The sequence below is a fragment of the Micromys minutus genome (assembly GCF_963924665.1).
Source record: "Micromys minutus genome assembly, chromosome: 1".
NCBI lineage: Eukaryota > Metazoa > Chordata > Mammalia > Rodentia > Muridae > Micromys > Micromys minutus.
Genome location: NC_137969.1, coordinates 229,305,467 through 229,331,256, shown reverse-complemented (window position 1 = coordinate 229,331,256; position 25,790 = coordinate 229,305,467). Strand labels below are relative to the sequence as shown.

The 25,790-nt window shown below is 41.5% G+C and overlaps 1 protein-coding gene across 1 annotated transcript in view; it reads left to right on the top strand.

Moving 5' to 3' along the window:
• The window catches only part of NEK9 (NIMA related kinase 9), a 41,799-nt gene that overhangs the window by 13,141 nt on the left and 2,868 nt on the right, over window positions 1-25,790 (top strand). The window contains exons 8-21 of the mRNA XM_080909590.1: window positions 1,470-1,534; window positions 4,757-4,807; window positions 5,749-5,941; window positions 10,687-10,831; window positions 11,622-11,822; window positions 12,001-12,047; window positions 13,194-13,349; window positions 14,678-14,786; window positions 15,555-15,716; window positions 17,075-17,245; window positions 18,074-18,133; window positions 19,929-20,158; window positions 22,573-22,734; window positions 24,435-24,641. Coding sequence (XP_080765716.1) covers window positions 1,470-1,534; window positions 4,757-4,807; window positions 5,749-5,941; window positions 10,687-10,831; window positions 11,622-11,822; window positions 12,001-12,047; window positions 13,194-13,349; window positions 14,678-14,786; window positions 15,555-15,716; window positions 17,075-17,245; window positions 18,074-18,133; window positions 19,929-20,158; window positions 22,573-22,734; window positions 24,435-24,641 — 1,959 coding nt within the window. The remainder of the gene's footprint in view (window positions 1-1,469; window positions 1,535-4,756; window positions 4,808-5,748; window positions 5,942-10,686; window positions 10,832-11,621; window positions 11,823-12,000; window positions 12,048-13,193; window positions 13,350-14,677; window positions 14,787-15,554; window positions 15,717-17,074; window positions 17,246-18,073; window positions 18,134-19,928; window positions 20,159-22,572; window positions 22,735-24,434; window positions 24,642-25,790) is intronic.

The following is a 25,790-nucleotide window of genomic DNA, read 5'->3' as shown; positions in this document are numbered from 1 at the left end:
ATAAACTCTTAACATAAAAAATATATATAGTTCTATCAAAGCTTCTTTTTTAAAAGGATTTATTTATTTATTGTATGTAAGTACACTATAGCTGTTTTTAAACACACCAAAAGAGGGCATCAGATCTCATTGCGGTTGCTGGGATTTGAACTCAGGACCTCTGGAAGAACAGTCAGTGCTCTTAACCACTTAACTATCTCTCCAACCCAAGTTTCTTTTTTAAATTATTTTTATTTTATGTACATTGATGATTTGACTACATGTATGTGTCCGTGAGGGTGTTGGATCCCCTGGAACAGGAGTTATAAACAGTTGTGAGCTGCCATGTGGCTGCTGGGAGCTGAATCTCTAGAAGAACAACCAGTTCCTTAACTGTATTCAGTTATAGTGTTCCTGATGGTATGGGCACAAAGCCTTAAATTCACCAGTTAGGGACCTTATAAAAGAAAAGATGATTCCTGGGCCCTAGTCTAGACTGCAGAATCTCCATCTAAAACCCAGAAATCTCTATGAGTGCCCCAGGTGACTAGGCACCTATGTGTTAGGCTTTGCTGCCTTAACTAAACTGATGTGGAGGGCATACTGTACAAACTCTCATTCATGTACAGTATTTGTAATAGCAAGAGACTCAGTGAACATTAAATATGAAATGTAACATAAGAAAAAACCGTTTTTGTGAAACAGAATCTCATTGTGTACTCTTGACTGGCTAGGAACTTGCTGTATGAATCAGACTGACCTTGAATCACAAAGACTCACCTGCCTCTGCCTCATGAGTGCTGAGATTAAAAGTGTTCTACCACACTGGCAAGAAATTAATATTTTTATTGAAGCTTTTTCTTTTTTAAGAATTTTATACATGGGTACCAACTACTCCTGCCTCTATTTTTCTCCCTCAAACTCTTCCCACATCCCCAATTCTTGATTTCTCCTTTAATTATTATTGTTACATCTATATACACATGCAAATATACTCATACATACATATGTACACACACATATATATATAAAACCTACAGAGTCCAGCTTCTAAAAGACTGCATTAATTCTCATTATATAAAGACAGTGTTGGGGCTTGAGGGATAGCTCAGCGGTTAAGAGCACCAGGTAATTTTCCAGAGGACCCACATGTTGGCTCACAGCTATGTGTTACTCCTATTCTGGAGGACCCAACAGTCTTTTCCTGTATGTATGTGTGCTTAGGTTTGCACACGTACAGGAGCTCATTCATGGAGGAAACTGGTTCTTTTTTATTCAGCAGCCATTGACTACTTGTATCTCTTCATCTAGGACTGGGGTCATGCAGAGTTTTCTGACCTCATTGCCATTCAACTGGTGATGTCATGTTGCTGGTCTTTTTCAGCAACTATATTATAGAGAGTATATTTTAAAAAAAGACTTTATTTTTAAATTGGTTCTCATATTGCCCATTCACTCTAAAAGAAAACTTTTTTTTTTTTACTGTGTAGGATCCTGAGCAGAGACCTACTGCAGATGAACTTCTGGATCTTCCCCTTCTCAGGAAACGGAGGAGGTAATCCACAAAGAAATCACCTCATCTAGAGATGGTTGAGTGTATGAAAGGAAGGTCACTGTTTCCTCCCCAACATTCTGCTCTCATTGCTTAAGGGTATCTCCTTGCTTCTACCTCTTTAACTATTTATTCTGGGTTTGTCCTGATAGGACCCAAGGGCTCTCTGTTCCTCCACATCAGTGCAGATTTTAATTCTATGGTTGAGGCAATCATATCCTTAGACTTGCATTTTGGGACTTGGGGTGGGTTGTTTTGTTTCGTTTGAGACAAGATCTTGCTCTGTAACCCCTACTGACATCAAACTTGCCATCCTCCTGCCTCAGCTTCTCAAGCACCAAGATTATAGGTATATATCAGCCTATTTTTAGCTTTTTGGGGGAACCTCCATATCATTTTCCATGACATACTATTTTATATCACTACCAACAGTATGTGTCTGTGTCTCCATCCTTGCCAGTAAGTGTTCCTTTTTAGCCTTTTTAGTGATAGCCTTGTAATTGTGGCATGAAAATCTCCCTGGCTTTGATGTGCTTTCCCCAGTGATGGTGATGTTGAGCATTTGTTATATACTTGCCTTTTTTTTTTTTTTCCTAAATCTTTGAGCAGAGTTTGTTCAGATCACCATTTTAAAATGAAGTTAGGTTTATTTTCTTTTAATTGAGGAGTTGAGGTTCTTCCTGTATTCAGGAAATTGGCTCTTCGGCAGATGGACTTTGTCCACATTCTTTCCTGCTCTGCAGCTGCTGCTTCATGGTGCTGTTCCCCAAGCTGCACAGGAGCTTTGCACTGTGATGCCTCTATGTTTTTACTTTGCTCTTAGTGCCTGTTCTTTGTTCTGATGTGCCTAGTTCTCCCGAAACCTTTTTCCTATATTTTCTTCTAATCATTCTATAGTTTGGGATACATTGAAACTTTAGTTCTATAACTAATTTTTCTGGTTTCTAGTTGTTTTGTTTATTTTCTTAAGATTAATTTTTAAAATTTTATTTTATATATATGTTTTGCTTATATGTATGTATGTACCACATACATACCTGGTGCCCAAAGAAACCAGAAGAGGGCAACAACTGCCCTTTGACTGGAGTCACCAGTGGTTGTGAGCTGCCCTATGGACACAGATACTGAAGCCCGGGCTCATGGAAGAGCACTAAGTGCTCTTAACCACTGAGCCATCTCTCCAGTCCCTTTATTTTATTATATTTCTAGAATATCTCTTATGTATTCCTGGATAATTTCATATATGCATACAATATGTCTTGATCATATTCATCCCACACTTCTCCCTTTCACATCCCCAGAAGCCTCCAGCACTTCCCCTTCCACCATCATGTTGGCTTTTTGTAAGCCGTTGGCTGTTAATCAGTACTGTAGTGGGATGTTAACTGATCCTGCTGACTTGCTCTTGTACAGGTAACTGTAACCTTAGGCAGTTATGAGAGCAGCAGCCATGTCATGTCCAGAAGACAGCATCTCACAGCTCTCTTCTCCGTCATCCAGCCCTTACCTTCTCTCCACCCCTCTTCCCCAGGGTACCCTGAGCTTGCTGTCTTATAACCAGTGGGTTTTTGGGTTTTTTTTGGGGTTTTTTTTTACGATTTATTTATTTATTATATATAAGTACACCGTCACTGTCTTTAGACACACCAGAAGAGGGCATCAGATCCCATTACACATGGTTGTGAGCCACCATGTGGTTGCTGGGAATTGAACTCAGGACTCTGGAAGAGCAGTCAGTGTTCCTAACCACTGAGCCATCTCTCCAGCCCATATCAGTGTTTTAATATCTAGAATTATGTGCTATACCTAGATAATGCCTGAGAGCTTCTATTTTTGTTCTGTGCATATTCCGGCACTATTCTCATTTGGGACTCATTAAGCGTATTTAATCTTTATCTAGCTTATTTCTCAACAATATTAATCTCTAACTGAAAATTTTCAATTAATTTTTAATTGAATTTTTTTTATTTTATAATTTATACTTTAATTGTAAAATATAAGATGTCATGCTCTAGGCAGAGAAGAATAATGGAAAGAGAAGCATAGATACAGAAAGTTGTGTAAAATACTCCTGAAACACAGCATTTTATTTGCCTACCATTAGTGGTTCTAGACCTGGCCAAGCTGCCTTAAGAGCTTTTAAAAAGTACTGATGCCTGTGAGATAGTGTAGTAATTCACACTTATTCAGAGCAATGAGCCTGGTTAGAATACGGATGATAAAGGAAAGAAAGAAGGATCAGGATGCCTGAATGCCAAGCTTAATTCAAAAGAGAATACATGGGCTAGAGAGATAACCACTCCCTGCTCTTTCAGGATTGCAGTTACCTAGCTCTGGGGAGTCTGACTCCTCTGGTCTCTGCTAGCACCTGTACTCATATGCATATATGCACACACACACACACTAAAATGTATCTTAAGATAGAGTACACAAGGATTAGTTGTTCATAGAGGACAGTTTATGTGATGAGAGGGCTGCCCATCGGGTTTACACAGGACTGATTGGGATGCTCATAAGCAAGGGTGGCCAGAAGACACTAGTGTGTTGATGAGTCATGTGGGAATCGAAGCTGTGCAGAACTAAGGTAGTAAGATTGGGCAGGAAGAGCAAGTACAGTGAGTGAGTATAATGGTGTACACTATGATCCTGCACCTAGAAGGCAAAGGCAGGAGATCAGAAGTTCAAAGCTAGTCTGAGACACATACACAGACACACACAGAGGGAGGGGAAAGTTTTTTTTAAAGAAATTGTCTACAGAATTTATAAAAATGGCACAGTGAAGAATAGAGAGAAGAAAATCAGATAACTGAAGTTGATTGGGAGAGAATGAAGGAGTATTATCAGTTATAAAAATAGGGAAATCAGAAAGAAAAGCTGGCTTGGCAGAAAGATAGCAAGCCCAGGATTGGAGGTGCTGAGTTTGTTAGTCAGTGGGCAGACCAGATGGAAATGTCTGTCATGTGAGTTAGAGACTCTCAAGGCTCCCTCTTCCAGTCCAGACCATTTCTCATAATACAAAGCAAAGATCTGCTGCCCTTTGTGTTTAACAAGTCATACAATGTCAGGCCTGTGTAACTCAGTTTTTTGGGTTGATTTCCTAAATAATTGTCATGTTGTAAGATGCATGCTTATGTTTGTAGGATTTAGTTTATGAAGTGTATTAAAGGGGCATGGCTGCAATGTACCTGGTATTTTACTCATGTAACTCTATTTTTCTTTTGGTAGAGAGATGGAAGAAAAAGTTACTCTGCTTAATGCACCTACAAAGAGGCCAAGGTAATGCTCAAGAGGCTCTGTGAAAATATTATGTATGCATCTTCAGTTTCTGATATGGGAGGCCTACTTGAGTCTATGCATATGCATTATCTGATAGTACAGTCTGTGGTGTCAATTTAGGGGCCAACATCAGCTTAAATGTCAGATAGTCATTACTTTATTATTTTTTAAGATTTGTTTGCACATTGTATGCATGCAGGTGCCTTCAAAGACCTGAACAGGGCATTGGATCCCTTAGAGCTGGACTTGGCAGGCACTTGTAAGCCACCTAGTAGGGTTGCTGGGAGGTGCCTACTGAAAGAGCAGTACACACTCTTAATTGCTGAGCCATCTCTTCAGCCCCTACTGAGTATTTTTGTTGTTTTGTTATGTTTTTTAAATGTATATGGCTGTTTCACCTGCACATGTGTCTGTGTATGTGCGGGTCTGGTCTTTACAGAGGCCAGAAGAAGGCATCAGATTCCCTGGAACTGGAGTTTGAGCTGCCACTAGGTGCTGAGACTCAAACTCAGGTCCTCTGGAAAAGCAACCAGTTCTCTCTAGCCTCCAGGTAGTCTTTTCTGAAGAAAAGAAGAAAGCCATCATTTCCTCTAACAATAAAGTGGATGTTATTACCATGGTTGTTGAAAAGTGGAGCTGTTAGGGACTGGCTGGAATCTGGTCTGGCTGAGTTGTGATGAACTATCTTAGGTGGGATTGGGAAAGCCTGTTTTAAGAGAGGATTGAAAGAACGTACTTTCTCATGCCCAAACTGGCAGTTTTTCTAAGGAAATAAACATTTTTTTCAAAAGAAGGGATTTACTTAGCCCATACTGCTTTTGTTATGTGGCCTCAGGGATCAAGGCCAAGGCTTCTTATATACTAGGCAAGCACTGAGCTATATTCTGAGTCTTCCTTGAAACCATCTATATGTTAAATGTGCTTTTGGGGATTGCTGGCAGGTCAAGCACTGTGACCGAAGCACCTATTGCTGTGGTGACATCACGAACCAGTGAGGTCTATGTTTGGGGTGGTGGAAAATCCACACCTCAGAAATTGGACGTCATCAAGAGTGGCTGTAGTGCTCGACAGGTGTGTGCGGGAAACACCCACTTTGCCGTGGTGACCGTGGAGAAGGAACTATATACCTGGGTGGTAAGTAGAGTGGGCTATAAGCCCTGTTGCTTCTGGACCCCAGCTGTGTAGGCATTCTGTTAGCTGTCCTGTGCTGTAGGAATGAGGTGATAGAACATGATCCTGTGAAAGCAGATATGGGCGTGTAGGTCACTCATGCAGCTCCATTCCCAGACATAGTAGTCACCTGTGAATGGTTTTGGATGAAAGAGTGAGAGAGGAAAAGAAAATGTAAGAGCCTTGGGTCTGGGTTTAGAAGACTGGGCTGGCTGTCATGGACAAGTAGATGATTTCTGTCAGGAAACTCCAAGCCCCTCATCTATGAATATAGTGTTAAGACTTTCCTGTTGTTGCCCTCTGAATTTTGCCCTGGCATTCATTGTGTTGCTGTGGTTTATTGTTGATTCTTTTTGGGGTCTTATCTCAAATTTGCAGCCTCCCAAGTGCTGGGGTTATAGGTGTGCACCACCAACATGTTTTCTGCCTTTTCCACATCTGCAACTCTCCTCACTCATCTACAGTACAGCTCCCATCCTTGCGCACTCAGTTAGCATGGGTCTTGAACATGACCTATAAACTGATAAGAGAAACAGACAGGTGCCCTCCTGGTCCACCTCTCAGCAACACCTAGCATCATTAATTGACTGTTCCCTCTAAGTTCTGTTGTCACTCAGCTTCCTATTCGTTTGCTGTGCCTCTGTAGGTGTATTTCAGGCTACCAGCTTCACTCTACCCCTGCTTCCTCTCTGAGGAAGCTCTTCTATTTTCAGTGGCTTCAGCTTTTGCATAGGTGCAAATATTTGTCTTATCCCCTACTTTACCTCTATTGTATGAGAATAGATGATGAGTAATTGTGAAATTTTTTTAAAAAGCGATTTGGCTAAGTGATGACCTGCAGTTATTTCCTAAAACCTTGTCCCTTAAAGGATTAGCCTGAGGGCAGCTACCAGAAATGGAATGAAAGTTATGTCTTACAACTGTTTATTAAAGGGCTTATATTTGAGTGGGAGCACAGAATTCCTGTCACTAAGAAAGCTCTGAGGACTGTTCTTAGTACCATATAGCACTTCTGCCAGGAGCTATCAAGGAGAAGCTAAAAACTAGCAGGTTATCTTCCTGAGAAAGTTCCATTGTGAACTGTAAAGTTAATGACAGATTTGCTTCTATAGGCAAGGCTGGGAAGATTTCATTTTAGGAAAGATTCCTGCTATTAATATACCTTACCTGTTATTATTAAATATATATAACAATCACTAAGAATTAGCCCACCCTTTTGAGCAGATCTCTGCAGAACAATGAAGATGTACTGTCTTGTAGTGATGCTGTATAGACAAATAGACAATTTCTTAGTTCTTAATGATGATCCTATAGAATTTCTAAATTTATATTAGTTATTATTAAATAGCTCTTTTATAATAGGATTGCCATTAAATCCTTTCTGATGTAAAAACTGTATTGAGGACTCTGCCAGTCTTCAAGTGTCAATACTTCTGAGAAAGCAAGCAGGCATCTACAAACTTAGAGCACATTCCAAGAGACTGTAAAACAACCAAAGGTCTTACAAAGGGGCACTTAGGATTTACTATAGGTGCAAGGACAGAAGATAAAATACTGACTGGGTTTATCTATACAGAACTTCACCGATAAACTGATAACTTAGTCACAAAAATTATGGCTTTTAACTTTTAATGAACCTGTTGAACTAGTGACAGGTAATTAATATTTAACTAGATAATTACTCTTAGTGGATATACATGTAAATATTCTCTGTTGTAAACTTCTTATTCAATTTATGATTTAAATTTATGTTTGACTGTCTACTGAATCTTTGTGAAAGGGGATGCTTAGTTGCTTAGTTAAACCATGTGATCTGTTCTCCTAGAAAAGGTACAAAAGACATTATATTGGAAGGCATAGCATTGGGAGCAAGGGCATTGTTACATCAGCGCAGGAGGAGAGAACAAAATTTGAAGAATGCAGAGTGAAATAACTTATAAGGCAACATTAAAAAAAGTAGAAGAGCAGTATACAGAATGCAGAGGAAAGAGGAAGAAAGAAGCAGCTGTAGAGAGAGCAGAAGGAGCAGGCAGGCTTCTCCATGTCATGGGACAAAACAGGTCTTCTCTTAATAGCAAGGCGGGCTTAGTCTCACTAAAGAAGACAAAGCTTTCTTCTTACAGGCTGCCTGTCTCTGCCTTTTGTTTGTATGCTTCACTAGGAAAAAGCATTTTAATGGTTAATATAAACTCCCACCTACACGTAAGGAAGATTTTAAAGCACATCCAGATTCATATCCATCAGGCATCAGGTCAGATTCCAAAATTTGTCTTGTCTTACATGAAGTGAACTGTAAGTGACAGTGAGCAGCTCATTAAAGTATAATCTGGTGGCTGTCTGCTCTAATTTGGTTTCTGTTGCTGTGATAAATACCATGACCAAATTTAGCAATAAAAGGGTCGAAGCTTTTTCTTTCTTTATGCACCAAAGATTGGAGCTCATTTTTCATCCAGGAGTTCTTTCTGCACTGGTGCTTGGTCTTTTGCTCCATATGCATATGCAAGTATCGATGTGTGTATGTAATATATGTATATAATTGTGAGATAAGTATGTATGTAGCCAGACCCAACTGGATTGAATGGAGATGTATGGGATGTGCAAGCATGAATCCATATATGAATTTTTGTGAGTTTATCCATATTTGCGTGTGTTTTTCCTTATGCAAGCAAGACTCTTCTGATTCAATAGAAGTTTATTGCTTCAGCCCCACCCCCACCCTGAGCCTGACAAGCTGAGAGGCAGCTAGACAAGAGGGAAAAGGCTCTAACACTTAATCCTTTACTTAATACCCTGCTGTTTTAAAATGAGGTGATAAATCCCAGAGACTGCAGTTTCTGGCCAGGCAGGTCAGCTACTGCACCAAAGTGACTTAGATTTAAGATAGATAAACATTTTATTATTAAACAGCAACATCTCCCCCTCCAACACTCTCTCTTCAGTACACTTACCTTCAAGAGAGAACCAAAAAAAAAAAAAAAAGAATAGTCTCTGTCTCGTGAGAGAAATCACAAGCCATCTTGATCCTTCTCTAGGTCTCGGTAGCCAATCTAGGTCAAATGAAAGGAAATAGAAAACCAGTTTGCAAAAGTGTACAGGAAATAACTTCATTTGACAGGAGTATGTACAGGAAGTTAAAGTTTTGTTTGAGACTTCATAAGCTTGGTACATTTTTCAAATGTTTTAGATGTTCAAATTTGTTTTATCTCTTGGAATAGTGGCACACATCGATGTAATTCTCTATGGTCTCAAATGGATCATATGAGACATGCGATATCAAGAATTGTTACTTTACAATGTTCCCTTAAGTGTGATTGAATTTTCTTTGAATTTTAGTTTTTTATAGACTGAAATAAATCTAGATCCTGCCCAGTTTTAAGTGTGATGTACTAATGATATAAAGCAACTGGTAGAAATTGAATGAAGCTGTCTTTCTGTAGTAGTGGAAACACAGTGTGGCACTGTGGGTGAAATGATGAAGCAGTCTTTCAAAGCTGCTGTGAACACAGCCAGCAGGGAAAGGGTAGGAACCACACTCAGAAGGTTTTCAAGGCAGTTCCTTCCTGGTTGCTGTATGTGAACACAGAGCTGTTGTAATGTCTTTATTTGGAAATGTAAGATAAGATACCACTGTCCCATCAGTTTAAGAGTACATTGTAGAGCTGAACTCAGTTACTTGCAAGATTTTTTCTCATGCTGTCATTTGTAATATGTTTGTGAGAATCCTTAGGATTAAAAGTTTTGGTTACAGGGCTGGAGAGATGGCTCAGTGGTTAAGAGCACTGACTGCTCTTCCAGAGATCCTGAGTTCAATTCCCAGCAACCACATGGTTGGTCACAACCACCTGTAATGAGATCTGATGCCCTCTTCTGGTGTGTCTGAAGACAACTACAGTGTACTTATATACAATAAATAAATAAATCGTTTTTTTTTTTAAAAGTTTTGGTTAAAAAAAAAAATAGAAAATATGCTGGTTAGTTTTTGTCAACTTGACACAGACTAGTTAACTAAACAAAGGGAACCTCTCAGTTAAGGAATTGCCTTCATCAGATTGGCACATTGTGGGGCATTTTCTTGGTTGATGGGGGCGTAGCTCACTGGCTGGTGCCGTCCCTGGGCAGGTTGTCTTGGGTGCTATAAGAAAGCAAGCTGAGCAAGCCCTAAGGAGCAACCAGTAAGCAGTGGTGGTTTCTGCATCAGTTCTGGACTTGAGGAACTGTAACCTCTCCAAGGTGCTTTTAGTCATGGTATTTATCACAGCAACAGAAACCAAATTAGAGCAGACAGCCACCAGATTATACTTTAATGAGCTGCTCACTGTCACTTACAGTTCACTTCATGTAAGACAAGACAAATTTTGGAATCTGACCTGATGCCTGATGGATATGAATCTGGATGTGCTTTAAAATCTTCCTTACGTGTAGGTGGGAGTTTATATTAACCATTAAAATGCTTTTTCCTAGTGAAGCATACAAACAAAAGGCAGAGACAGGCAGATTGCCCAGCCTGTCTACACAGAGAGTTAGTTTCAGGACAGCTACCAGTATATAGTAAAATCTTGTCTCAATTTTTTTTTAAGTTTAATTCCCTTACCCACTTTTGTCTTTAAATTTACAGCTATTTTACTGGTTTTCTTCAGAAGTAGGATAGATATGAAAGATTAGCTTTTAGCATGAAAAGTTAAAACTTCACAAGACCTCCTTTTTAACAGAACATGCAAGGGGGCACTAAACTTCATGGTCAGCTAGGACACGGAGACAAAGCTTCCTACCGACAGCCAAAGCATGTGGAAAAGTTGCAAGGAAAAGCTATCCACCAGGTGTCCTGTGGTGATGATTTCACTGTTTGTGTGACAGGTAAGCCACTAATAAAAAGTGTCTCTAGTACATTTAATGTGGGACATAATGCAATGTCAGTTGATATTTTATAGCCAACAACTACCCCCAAAAAACCCCAAAGACATTAAGCAAATATACTCATTAAAACAGCATTCCTGGGTTTGGGGAGAACAACTCAGTGATAGAGCACTTGTCTAGTGAGTAAGGCCGTGAGGTCAGTTCCCAGAACTAAGACAAACAACAGGGACTTACCAATTTGCTACTGAGTGGAAAGAGTGCTGCACAAGGAGGACTGTGGATTATAGAAGATGAGAGGTAGGAGAGATTACTGTGTGTCCTACTTTGGGAAGAAAATAATCTCACTGGCTCTTTAGGTTTTGTATATCACAAAAGCTGATCAAGAGTTACTTAGTTTTGATTTTATCATTACTTATTTTATAATTCCTTGGAATTTTTTTTTTAATTTTATGGATATGTCTGTATCTGAATGTGGGTTTGTGCACATGAGTATTATGCTAATCATGGAGGTCAGGAGAGGAGCTCAGATTTCCCTGAAACTGTTTACAGTTGTGAGCTGCCTGGCATGGGGGCTGGATGTCCAGCTAGGGTCCTTTGCAATAGCAGCACACATTCTTTACTGCCAGGCTCTCTCCGGTTCTGTTGGTGGTATTTCTGTCTATAAAATGGGGAAGGCTCCAGGAAAATTTGAAGATCATTTAGCATAATAATCTTACAACTATTTAGACTGTTCATTACATGTGGTTCCCTAAGTAATTCCCTTCTGTGATGGTTCTCTTTCCTTTTGCAGATGAAGGTCAGCTCTATGCCTTTGGATCAGATTATTATGGCTGCATGGGAGTGGACAAGGTTTCTGGTCCTGAAGTGTTAGAACCCATGCAGCTGAACTTCTTCCTGAGCAATCCAGTGGAGCAGGTCTCCTGTGGGGATAATCATGTGGTAGTTCTGACACAAAATAAGGAAGTCTACTCTTGGGGCTGTGGGGAATATGGTAGGTGAAGCCTGTTCTCCCCACTTCTTCCAGGTACTTAACCATGATATCAGTCTTTGAGCACTAAACACATCTAGTAGCCTTTGTTCGGGAATGTAAATTCAGAAAGAGTTACAGAATATCCTCCTGGGGAGGAGCGCCCTTGGTGTAATGACTGCCATTCTTGTGTGTGTTTCAGGACGGCTGGGTTTGGATTCAGAAGAGGATTACTATACACCACAGAGGGTAACTGAGAAGAAGCTTCTTCCTACAGCCTGTCTAAAACAGACTCTAAAAAGACATCCTCTGTCGCCAACCTTTCATAGCAGAGTGTTTTACTTCTGAACTCTTTCTTGTCTAGGAGACTGACAATCTAGGATTCCTGATTTAGCACTATGTGGTCTTGTCATCTGACTAACAGAAATTTGAGAAAACAGATACAGCTGTTATAAACACTGGAGACACATCTTACTGAGAGATGAAGTTAAAATCAGTACAAAAAACAGAAAGTGTCACAGACAGCTAAATCTCCCTAAGCAAGAATGGTGGGAAGTGATATATTATCTCTTACCCCATCCTTCCATTATTACAATTGAACGACATGTGAAGTTGTTTTTGCTTAGAGGTTGTGCAATAGGAGACATCATATCTGATTACTGTCAGGATTGCCAGAACTGGCACCTTAAGAGGCTCCCAAGACCTGAGTCAGCTGAAGGACAAACACAGTCACACCACTCTTACATACCTCAGGGCCCAGGCTTACCTGATCCTGGAAGGTTAACTACCACTAACTACAGCACTGTACCACCAGTGGTTGCCAAATTTATTTCTATTTTGAGATTAAATGGCACATATAAAGACTGTCTTTAGATTCAACCATTCTACTTGTGAAAAGAAACTAAGGCTCCAGGTTTTATAGATATCCATGGCCCCATCCGACATCCTTCATCCTACTACCCTGTCCTGTAAGCTGTAGAGGGATACGAATGTGCTCACTGCTACCTCTACACTTTTAAAAGATTGAGATCCTCCAGGCTGCTGTTGTTCTTCTAAAACTGTCAAGGAGCCTTCATCTCAGAGGATAAAGCCACCTCGAGATCAGAGTTGCCCCTTTCCCAGCTTGTCTGCATAGTCTCCCCAATACAGAAGCCTTCTCCAAAGAAGTAGGATCCATTCCTAAAACTGACTAACAGAAACCATCTGTTCATTCAGCTGCAGCCCCATGTGTTACAAAACTTTAGCTCTGTGTTAGGAAGAGTGAGCTCCAGCCATTGGGCAGCATGATGAAGGAACTTGAGGGTTATTTCTAATATGAATTATGTGTTGTAATTTCTAATATGAATTATATTAAGTATTACTTGGGGTTTTTACCAATAAGTTTTTTCCTTGCAGGTGGATGTTCCAAAGGCCTTAATCATTGTTGCAGTTCAGTGTGGCTGTGATGGGACCTTTCTGCTCACTCAGTCAGGCAAAGTGCTGGCCTGTGGACTCAATGAGTTCAACAAACTGGGGCTCAATCAGTGCATGTCTGGGATCATCAACCATGAAGTGAGTGGCCCTTGAGATTTTAACCACATTGCCAGAATGCTGGGTTGGGATTTCTTTGGTATTGTAAGTTAACCACCATGTAATTTAACTTAAGAATAAAGTGATCTCATAGACATTATGTTCAGCTAAAGCAACTGAGCCTCAGCCAGCCTCAGCCAGCCTCAGCCTAGCCAGAAGAGTTCACAGCATGTGGTTCTGTTCTGTGAAGTTCAGGGACAGGCTAAAAGAGCATAATGGCAGTAGAAGTGCAGATCTTTGTGGGGTTTTTATTATTATATTTCTTTTTCTTTGTTGGGGGACATGAATCTTAATAAAAAATTAGGTGACTCACCTAAGGGAATGGCCTCTGTCTTGATCAGGGTGGTGGTTTTATAAATGTCTTGGTACAGAGGCTAAGTGTGATGGTACATGCCTTTAATTTTAGCACTCAGGACGCTGAGGCAGGAAAGTCTTTAGTTGGAGGCCAACCTGCTATATGTAGCAATACTCCTTTAAAAAACAAGGGCAAAAATCCCACAGTGCGCATGTGCTGCTGTGGGTCAAGCCGTGCAGTAAGTTTTACAGGTCCAGCTCAACACAGGTGACTGCAAAGGGTAAAGAGAGAAAAGTCAAGTAAATTTACAGTTTTGTAACTTGATGAAAAAATAAGTTAATTTGTTCTTTTTTAATGATTTATTTATTTATTTATATGGATATTTTATCTGCTTGTACACTTGCACACCAGAAGAAGGTACTGGATCCCATGGGACTATAGTTACAGACTAAGTTACCCTGTAGGTGCTGGGAATTGAACTCTGATTCTTTCAAAGAACAGTCACTGTTCTTAACCACTAGCCATTTCTCTAGCCCCGCGATGAGTTAATTTGTATGTAGTTTCTAAATCCATTCTCAGGAGAGCAGTCTGGGGTAAAGGCTGGAGAGTGGGTAGTTTGAAAGGTATCTTCAAAATGACCACTTGTAGTTTGTAAAGATGCAGATTTGTGGTAAGCTTTGTTTACAGAGGGACTTTTATATCACTTCAGAGGAATGTGTGTAATGAAGGTGAAATTAGATTATGGTAACTGATTTCTTTGTGTTGGAGAGATTTTGCCCTGCCCTTGTTAGACAGGCAGAGTGTAAGCAACACAGATTTTGTAATCAGAAATCCCTGCCTCTGGCAACAAATTCTCTGACTCTGTGTTGAGCTTGTTTCTTATGTCCTGTTAAAGATGGGAATCTATGTGGCATGCTCTCTTAGAATTTGTTTGAAAAGGCTTTTTCCATCCTTAGCCTGTTCCCGCCACCACCGTTTGCTTCATGACTCTATTGCTCTTTTTTACTTGTCTCAGGCATACCATGAAGTTCCCTACACCACCTCCTTTACCTTGGCCAAACAGTTATCCTTTTACAAAATCCGTACCATTGCCCCAGGCAAGACTCACACTGCTGCTATTGATGGTAAGTTGGCTCAGCTGGGTTGCATGCCTTCAGAGTTCGGGTGCTTTGTGCTATAAAGTCATAGCTTTCTTGATATTTCTTTCGACTTCTCCCTAGTACTCAGTATTAACTCATTAACAAACCAGGCATTCAAGCACAGATCTTTATAAATACAACATAAATGTGCACTTTAATAAGTACACCACACTTTAGACTGGAAAAATGGCTCAGTGGTTAATAATAATAGCCTTTGCTGATCTTCTAGAGGACCCAAATGCTTTCCCAGCATCTACTTTTGACTGCTTGTAACTGACTATCACTCCAGCCTCAGGGAGTCTGATGCCCTCTTCTGATCACCCAAGCATGTGGCATACCCACAGAGAGACATATACACATAAATTCAATGAATAAATTATCTTTGTTTTGTTTTATGATCCTGGGTTTCTATGTGTCTCAAATATTTGATTGAATATTTGTCTTGAAACTCTCTTTGTCGAGCAGGCTAACCTTGAACTCACAGAGATCTATCTGCCTGCTTCTGCCTCCTGAATGCTGGGATTAAAGATATACACCACTATGCCCAGCCATAAATACTCTTTAAAAAAGAAGTCATATTTCTAACATCTGTATTCTAGACTAAGGTTCTGATTGATCACACTGCCTAGGTATCCTTAAGGTCACGTGGGTAATTTCATATTTATACATTCTAGTGCATGGAGTCTGCATTGCTATACCTTCTGTGTTTCATGACCCATTTGTGATTGCTCTTTATTTTTGCTTTTCTCTCAGAACGAGGCCGGTTGCTGACTTTTGGCTGTAATAAGTGTGGGCAGCTGGGTGTTGGGAATTATAAGAAGCGCCTGGGAATCAACCTGTTGGGGGGACCCCTTGGTGGGAAGCAAGTGATCAGGGTCTCCTGTGGCGATGAGTTCACCATCGCTGCCACTGATGGTGAGTGTCTATGTTTCTCAAGCTTTCCAGACAGGTTTTAATTCTAGATTGGGAAAATAAGTTTTTGTGTAACAGGCAGATGTTTTTATGTCCAATATAGTAAATTTTTTAAAGGCCAGATTTTTAAGTTCACCTAACTTTACTGTCATTTAACATTTTTGGTAAAATATTTCCAGAATCATTGAGCACTCTGTCTGTCTTGTTCAGCACCAGTGTTGCTCCACATTCTGATCAGCACTGGCTGGGTGTGTGGGGAAAAGCAGGTGAGAGAAACATCCAACCTCTTCCCTGGACTCAGTCCTCTTCTCCACTAGGAGCTCATTCCTTTCAATCACTCTGTCCCTGGCAGCTGTGCCACAATCTCGGACCTTCAGACATTTAGCCACAGCCGCTCAGCTTGGATAACAAAAGTTATAGTGACAATATAGCCCATGTACTACAGTTGGGTACTACAGTTTATCTGCTGTTCAAATGATCATCCATCACATGCCCTTTCATGAGAGAGGAGGAGGAAGACAGGGAGAGAAAGCCTAGATTGAATAAGAGTTAGATTTTTAGTGTTGGCAAGTCAAGCACTGTGAGTCTTGGTAGACTTCTTCCCTTGGCCAGCTCCATCCTGCACCCCCATTCTTCATCAGCAAGTCCCCTTGATTCTCAGCATGCACCCAGCCTGCTGTCTCACAACTTGAACTGCGTTCTGCTTCCACCTTTGCTCTTTTGCATAGGTTCTCATCATAGCCTTGGAGTCCTCTTAATGCCTCCTGCCCAGAGCCTCTCTTGGTTTGGTACAGCAGTCAGGCCTGCATGGCCCCATGTGACCAGACCTCTCCTCCCCTGCCCCTCTCCCTTACTTTTCTTCTAGGGACCTCCTTGTTCCCTGTTGTGCAAAGCTGCACCTGGGCACCTTTGCCCCCTCAGTTCAGCTAGATGAGTGTTCAAGTATCAGAGTACTCTGACTGCTTTCTCTGAAGGGACGAAATGCCATCTTGCTCTTGTTATTTGTGGCCTTCATTGTCACACCAATCCCTCTCCTTCATAGCACTCGCCCTGTCTGAAGTAGGAGATGGCCATTTGTGTGTTGTCATTCTCCCCACTGACTGCAGTGGAGAAGGGCTTTGCTTCGTGTGCTGCCTCAGACACCTTAAGAAACACGTACCATGAAGCAGATTCTCATACTTATTTGAATGAATGGATGGATGGCAGATGTAGGAGCAGTAGCTGTTTTTACCTATACATAGATATAATTAACTTTTCCCTCACTTCATAGGACTTCTTTCTAGTTCCAGGGTGTAATCATGGGATATCCATAGAATTGGGAAAGTAGTGTTCCATTAATCTGCTCTTTAATTCTTTTCTAGATAATCACATTTTTGCCTGGGGTAATGGTGGTAACGGCCGCCTGGCAATGACTCCCACAGAGAGACCACATGGCTCTGATATCTGTACCTCATGGCCTCGACCTATTTTTGGATCTCTGCATCATGTCCCAGACCTTTCTTGCCGTGGCTGGCACACCATTCTTATTGTTGGTAAACGGGGTTTCATCTGTATGGAGGTGGGGTGGCTCAGACAGGATTGGCTCACACCTAAGGTACTAGTGGTGACATTGTTGGAAGTACCCTGAAGCAGAGGCTGCTTCCTCAAGTCTTGTGCTGGATAAAGACGTCATGCAGAGTGGCAGGAACAGAACATTGTCATTTCCCAAGTTAGTCATCCACTGTTTCTTCTCTGTTGGACTGTTTTGTTTCAGGGGCTTGTAACTCAAGTCTAGCCTCAAACTCAGTACTTAGAAGCCAAGAACAACCTTGAGTTCCTAACCTGCCTCCACCTCCTGACTGTAAGGATTGCAGGCCTGTTTCACTACTATCAGTTTGGACCTTTTTAAGATGGAACAGTTTTGAACTATTCCCCCAACATACGTCTGCATCATAGAATGCGTTATTTCCATTTAATAACGTGGTGTTGTCTACGTTTGTGTTTTCTTGAGAAACATTTAGTAATTCCTTTAAAAGAAAATTTCCAAATGCTATTTGCATATGGAGTACTTTGAAGTACATGATAAAAGCTTGCCTTTTATAAATCTTAGTCCTACATTACCCTTGACCAGTTTAATCAGGATCTCTGGGCTTGGATGTAGATATTGTTACTTTGTAAAGCTTCCATGGTGCTGCTAGAGAACACAAAGATAGAAAATTCTCAGTACAGTCACTGAGTACAGTAGCTCAAAGTGCTTTACTTACGAGACTTACTTCTAAATAGTAAGTTCTAGGTTACTGGGTTTCTTCCCTGTCCCATCTCCCTTCACTGTTCCTCCCAGTGCCTGTACAAAGTGCTTACCTACTGCATATTTTCCCCAGAGAAAGTACTGAATTCCAAGACCATCCGTTCTAATAGCAGCGGCCTGTCCATCGGAACTGGTAAGCAGTGGGGCCCCAGGAACCAGTTTGTTCTTGGGGTTGAGGAATTGTAGCTAAGAAGGAAGGTTCTGTTCTGCTGAGTGTTAAGGCTTTAGCATTGTTACTATCTTCTTTGCCTGCATCACATGTGGAAGCAGTTACGAGACTTACTCCACATTGTAATGGGACATTTATATTCCTTACCAGCCTTTACTTCCATGGTATTCCAGGAAGTCTAGTCTATAAAAATCTATAGCACTTGGGAAGCAGAGGCAAGCGGATTTCTGTGAGTTTGAGGTCAAATGGGTGTATATAGCAAGTTCCAGGCCAACCAGAGCCATATGTCTCCAAAAAGCAAACAAAATTTACCTTCAAAATAGGCCCTCTGAAGGAAAAGTCAGTTACTAACTTTCAACTTAGGAAAATCAGCCTAAACCCTCTGATAGCTAGCTATCCAACTATAATTTTCTTCATGGTTCTCTGTCACTTGGGTCCATGCCTTGAAACTAAAACTGTTCCTGCTTTCCACCTGTGAGAAGTCATGTATGTACAGATATTTCAGAATCCATATTCTTATTTTGGGGAAACTTAAAAGGTGCTTGGCTCACTGCTGAACAACTTTTTACATAAGACAAAAACCAGTGGAGGACCCTTCAGTGTGTTTACCTGCCAGAGATGCACTAAGATTTAGAAAATGGACAAGAGTTATGGTAATTATAACACATACCTTTATGTAAACCTGGCATGGTGTCAACATGCTTATAATCCTAGCACTAAGAAGGTATGGCAGTGGTAAGATCAGAAGTTCAAGGTCAGCTTGGGTGACATAAGGATCTTGTCTCAAAACTTAAAATTTGTAAGCTGGGTATTGGTGGAGTACACCTTTAGTTCCAACACATGGGAGGCAGAGGCAGGTGGAGTTCTGTGAGTTCAAGAGGCTAGCCTTATCTTCAGAGCAAGTTCTAGGACAGGTAGGGCTACACAAAGAAACCTTGTCTCGAAAAAAACCAAAATAGGTAGGTAGGTAGGTGGGTGGGTGGATAGATTATATAGATGGATGGATGGATGGATGGATGGATGGATGGATGGATGGATGGATGGATGGATGGATGGGTGGGTGGGTGGGTGGGTGGGTGGGTGAGTAGGTAGATGGATGGTTGGGTAAAGAGTACAGTAGATAGATAAGAGTAGAATAGAGTAGAATAAAAATGTAGGCCTATAAGATGGCTCATGGAGGAAAGGCTTATACTGCCATCATAACAACCTGACTTCAGTCCTGGGACTTACATGATAGAAAAAGAGAATTAACCTCTATAGGTTGTCTTCTGACCTCTACAAGTGCAGTGTGACAAACACATTCCCACATACATACAGATAATAAATCAGTGTAGTAACTTTTAAAATAGCATGGCACTGGAAAGACAGTTCAGCACTTAAGAGCACCCATTGACTTTACAGAGATCTGGAGTTTGGTTCCCAGCACTCAAATGGCTGTCAACAACCATCTGTAACTCTAGTGTAGTTGCAGAGGATCTGACACCCTCTTCTGGTCTCCAAGGGCAATGCATGCGCATGGTACCCAGATATACATGCAGCCAAAACCAGCCATACACATAAAAAATTTGTAAATCTTTTTAGAATAATTTTTACAAATTTAAATGCTATGTAAAAACTAACAGTTTAGCCTCAAATATTTGACTGAACATTCCACTACATACAATTGTAGGAACTTTTGTGGGAATGACTGATGGGTGTCAGATGGGAAATCTCTCTGTGGCCTAACAAAGTTTTCTTTCCTGTGCTGCCCATCTACCAGTGGTTCAAAACTCCAGCCCAGGCAGTGGTGGCGGTGGTGGCATTGGTGGCGGTGGTGGCGGCGGTGGTGAAGAGGAAGACAGTCAGCAGGAGTCTGAAACTCCAGATCCAAGTGGAGGTTTCCGAGGAACAATGGAAGCAGACCGTGGAATGGAAGGTTTAATCAGTCCCACAGAGGCCGTGGGAAACAGTTGTGGGGCTAGCAGCTCCTGTCCTGGCTGGCTTCGGAAGGTAATTCCCTTCAGATAAGCTTGAGGCAGGAGCTTGGAAGGACTGCCAAGGCCTCAGTTACTTGTGCCCTACTAATTTAGACAAGAGCCAAGGCTTCATATTCCGACCTGGGAAGAAGATGTCTGGGTTTTGTTTTAAAACAGGATCTCAGTTTGTAGCCCTGGCTGGCTTAGAACTCAGTGAGTTCTACTTCCAAGTGCTAGGACTAAAGGCACAGGCCACCATTGGGCCCAGCCCCTTCATGCCTGCATTATCAAAGTAAATGTAGATGCATATAACATTTTATTTTGTTTTTACAATCTATCTTGGAAGATTTCTTTTCCATTTTTAATTAGTTTTTTGAAATTTTTGTGCATTCTAATTTGATCATGTTTAATTCATTCCTCTCTCCCAATTCTTCCCATATCCACTTCCCCCCACCTCTAACCCCCCCCCCCCCCCCCCGCCGCCAAAGAACCCAACTTAAGATCACCTCCCCCCTTTTAGGTCTTTCATGTAGTTTGTGCAGCCCATATACTCTTGGATATATGTCCTTCCACTGGAGTGTAGTTACCTACTAGAAGCCACACCTTTAGGAAGACTGATTCTCCCTCTCCTAGCAGCTAGCAGTTGCCCATAAGTCTTTAGCTAGCAGTGGGTTTCACTCCACTTCCACTCTTCATGCTAGAGCTGGGATTTGGTCAGGCTTGACCAGGTCTTACACAGGTCTTAGGTATGCAAACACAATTGCTGTGAACTTAAATATGCAACTGTCCTTCTGTGTATAGGGAGCATGTGTCTTATATAGTCATATATAGCCACTGGCTTCTATAGTCTTTCTGCTTCCTCTTCCATGATGATCCCTGAGCCTCTGGAGGAGAAGAGGAGAGGATATGATATACATGTCCTCTTTAGAGCTACAGAGTCTTCAGTTTCATTCTCTGCACCATCAGCAGTTGTATGGGTCTCTGTGATAATCACTATATACTGCCAAAAGAAGCTTCTCTGAGTAAGGCTAAAAGATGTGGCCATCTATGAGTATAACAGTAAGTCATGAGGAGTCAGTTTGTTACTGTGCCCATTTAACAAAGTAACAGTAGTAAGTGCTCCCCTAGGGCCTATGACCTGTCTATGCTATGTTTGTGGCCCCAGTAACAATGCCAGATATAGGATTCAGCTGTGAAGCAGGCCTTAAACTTAGTCAAAAAATGGTTGGTTACTCACTCCAGTGATATCCATACCTCTGCAGCAATGAGCACATCGTGCCAGGTCAGTTGCTGTTCTAGTTTGAAGGACTCACACCTAGGTGATTACATTTTCTCTTTGGTGTGTGTACAGTGGTGACTTTGAGCTATATGAACACTTGCCATTGATAAGACTTTTAAAAGAATATCACCTTGGTTCCTCTCTTCTATGACTCAGCCATGTGATGTCTTCAGCAATAGGGTTTTGTTTTGTTTTAAATTCAAGGTCTCACTTGTATCCCTGGCTGTCCTAGAACTCACTATGTAGGTCAGGCTGGCATTGATCTCACACAACTTCCTGCCTCTGTCTCCTAAGTGAGCGTAGGGTTTTGCTATCAAATTCTAGAGGGTAACCAAGGATACTGACGATAGAGGTCTATAGGCCCTCACTTGCCAGCTCCAAAAGAGTGAACCCGTTCCTGGCACTGAGCCTTTAGTTAGCCTGAGATATGGAGTAGGGGCACCACTATAGGGAGTGATGGCACTACAAAGACAATTGAACAGTAACAAGGAAATGTACTACTGTGGGAGCTTCCTAAAAGATAAAATACACAAAAAGTGTAAATGGAGTTGAAGGCACTTTTTACAGTGCACTTGTGCAAAGATCAAGCTCACTGATGATAAACTGTTCGTAGAAGTGAAATATTGGGCAGTTGACCCAATCACTAGCATGTGTGCATGGCCAGCAAACATTAACAGTTTATGGATCCCCTGCTGGCTGGAACTCACTTTATACATCAGTCTGGCTCCAAATTCAAGGCCTCTGCCTCCTAAGTGCTGTGATCAGGAGCTTGTGCCTCCGCACGTGGAGTGGTGGTGGTCTATAGAGTTAAAGCTCTTCATCCACTAGGACTTAACCCTAACTAAGAATGGAAATCAGGAAGCAGCACACCTCCAGCAGCCTAGCAGGGGCCTCGGTGCCTTGGCTTAAAGCCTCCTGACCAGCAGATAGTGTGTATGGAATTGTGTTGTGGAAATGAACCAGATAACAACTGTTGTTGAACTTGAGTTTTCATCCCTGAAGGGATTGCAGTTTGGTTCCAGGTTAGGCAATATATATGGTAAGCCACCATTCTGACCACTAGAGGGCGCTGCTGTCACAGCAACATGAAAGTAAAAGCTACAAAGAACGCTGGAGACAGGAACTTGCTGCAGCCAAACTGCTGAGATTCTTCTTTCTTGTATGCCTAGGAGCTGGAAAATGCAGAGTTCATCCCTATGCCTGACAGCCCAAGTCCCCTAAGTGCAGCATTTTCACAATCTGAGAAGGACACTCTGCCCTATGAAGAGCTGCAAGGACTCAAAGTCGCATCTGAAATTCCTCCAGAACACCAGCCTGCAGTAGGAGCCTGGGTAACCTTACCTCTTTCTCCTCAGCTGGGAGACAGTGCCTATGAGTTCTTTGCTTCTCCTGGCTTCACCACATCCTCTCACTTTCTGGGCCAGTGCTACACTGTCTCTCTACCTTCCAGCACCAGAGGGTCATTTCCTCCTCTCTTCCTCAGGAGTACCAAGCTGAACCATAAATTTTCAAATGGTCTTTTTGTTGCCATAGTTTTTTTCCTTGTGAAACAGCTTCTGTAGCCCAGTCAAGGATGGAGGATGACCTTTAACTTCTCTGTCCCTCCTGCCTCCATCTCCCAGATGATAATAGGTACATACCACACACCCAGTTATGTAGTGTGGCGTCCAACCCAGGGTTCTGTAATACTGAGCAAGTTCTTCACAGAGACCCACATTCCCAGCATCTAAACTCAGTTTTGATGGCACTCTTGAGTGTTGGTTAAGCTGTAGGTAAGAAGCAATGCCCAGAGTCTACTGAAATATATACTGTGTGTATATATAGCATATATACAGCCAACCTGGGTAGAAATGAAACTAAGTCAATAGCTAAACCAGGAGGCATCACACTTCTAGAGAAGCACAACATCATTATGTGACTTTGTGGGTTGTATAATCCTTTGCAGCTACAACTCTGATACCATAGCACAAAGGCAGTCACAGACACAGTCTATCTCTTATCCAAATCATGGGACCCAGAAGGCTTTTAAATCTCACATTTTTGGTGGATTTTGGAATATCCGTTATACATAATGATATATAAACATGGCTTGGAGGCCATATGTGGTTGGAGGTTATTTTGTGTCATATTCTAATATACCCATTCTGAACTGCAGGCCATCTCATGAGCTCAGGTGTGACATTTTCTACTAGTGGTATCATGTTAGTGTTCAAACAGTTTTGGATTTCGGAGCATTTAGGATTTTTAAGTTAGGAATGTTCAACCTATAATACATAATAGATGAGTGTACCTAAGTTTCAGTAAAGTTTTATTTACAAAGTAGGTCAGAATTGACCTGCTGGCTGTTATTTGCTGACCTGCTATTTATTTTATTTTTATTTTATTGTATTTTGGTTTTAAGAGGCAGGGTATCTCTGTGTGGCTCTGGCTGCTCTGGAACTCATTTGTAGACCAGGCTGACCTCAAATTCACAGAGATCTGCCTGCCTCTGCCTCTCCAGTGCTGGGATGAAAGTGTCCACCCCACACCTGCCTCTGACCTGCTGTTCTTAAAAAGTATATGCAGGAGACAAATCCCAACTAGAATACTTGAACGCCTTCCCAGGAGAGGGGTAACAAACCCTTTAAGACTTGAGAGTAAGCATTTCCCTTCCTGTGTTAGCCTTCTTAAATTGTCTTGTCAGTTTTCTTCACAAAGTCTTCTCAGATCTCTGACACAGCAGGACCATCTACATTCTATGAACCTCCCTGTGATCAGAACTTCATGTCAGCACTTTAAAGTAGAACATAGAAAATAAGAGCTTGGCAAAATCCTCCCAAATAGATGATTCTGCAGCCGAATGAGCCCTCAGTACTGGGAGGTCCCTTGTCCTATTAGTACCAAGTGCCACTGGACTCCAGGCTTTTTTTTTTTTTTTGCTTCATTTACACCTATTTTGCATATTTTTGTGTTACCTTGCTGGTTAACATAAAAGCTGTTTGTACTGGGGAGCCATGGCAGATCCTCTGCTTTATCTCCTTCTTGTCCCTAGCCTCCCCGGCTGAATCCTGCAGTACCATGTGTTGGGAAAGCATTGACCTCTCCTGCCTGTGCCTGCAGTGCTCTGCAGGTGGAGGTTGACAGGTTGCAGGGTCTGGTGTTAAAGTGTCTGGATGAACAGCAGAAGCTCCAGCAAGAAAACCTCCAGATTGCTACCCAACTACAAAAGCTCAACAAGAAATTGGAAGGAGGCCAGCAGGTGAGAGCATTCATTGAAGAGTAACTGAATTCTAAATCTGCCTTGAAAGTTCACAGATACAAGCTTGCAAGGTACTAACTAGACTTAGCCCTTTGTGATTCCCTGTCTCTCAATGATGGGACTTTGCACTTGATTCCAGGAGCCTTGGACCTACCTAGTTCAGGAACCTGGGTTTACCATTTTTAACACCTAACTTCCATTGTTTTCTGTTGCTAATTGTCTGGCTTTTCCATTTTTATTGTGAAAATGTTTAAACATTATAATGAACACCCCTATGCCTACCATATGGACTCAGTAATAATTAACATGTTACTCTATTTGGTGGGTATGTATACATACTTTATTCTCTCTCTCTCTCTCTCTCTCTCTCTCTCTCTCTCTCTCTCTCTCTCTCTCTCTCTTGTTTTTTGTTTGTTTGTTTGTTTGTTTGTTTTGTTTTGTTTCCTGGCTTTCCTGGAACTCTGAGTAGGCCAGGCTGGGCTTGAATTTGGGAAATCCACCTGCCTCTGCCTCCTGATACTGGGATTAAAGGCATGAGCCATCACTGCCCCAGCACATTCTTACTTCAATCATTTTATTTGTATATGTGTGCAATTGTGGGGATTGAATCCAATATTTTACACATGGTAGGCAAATGTTTGATACCGAGCTACATCCCTAGCCCTTGCTGAACCATTTTAAAGTAGATTCTAAAAAATGACCTAAGGTTGGGGCTCAGTTTAAGGCTCAGCTAAGAAAAGCACTTGCCACATAAACCTGACAGTCTGAGTTCAATCCCCAGAACCCACCATGGGAAAAAAGTATCACCTCCCAGCAGATGTCCTTCAGCCTGCACACTCAGTGACATGAGCACACACATGCTCCCTCTGAAAACTACAGGTTTGGATTATGGACTTACTGGGTTCAGGTTAAGTAGTTTGAAAACATTTTGCATATGATGCTTCTTGGTATCACTTTATCTCAACTCAGCTACCAGTGAGGGGAAAGTCATTCCTTGGCTTTGCCATTTACCCCTAATGTGAGTTTTGACTTCTTACTTTGTGTATAAGGTTGTTTTGAAGATTAGGAGAAACAATGTCTGTGAAACACTTCAGAATGTTGTATTGGTAGCTGTAGCAGGCACCAAGATTATTTTATCCAGGACTAGTG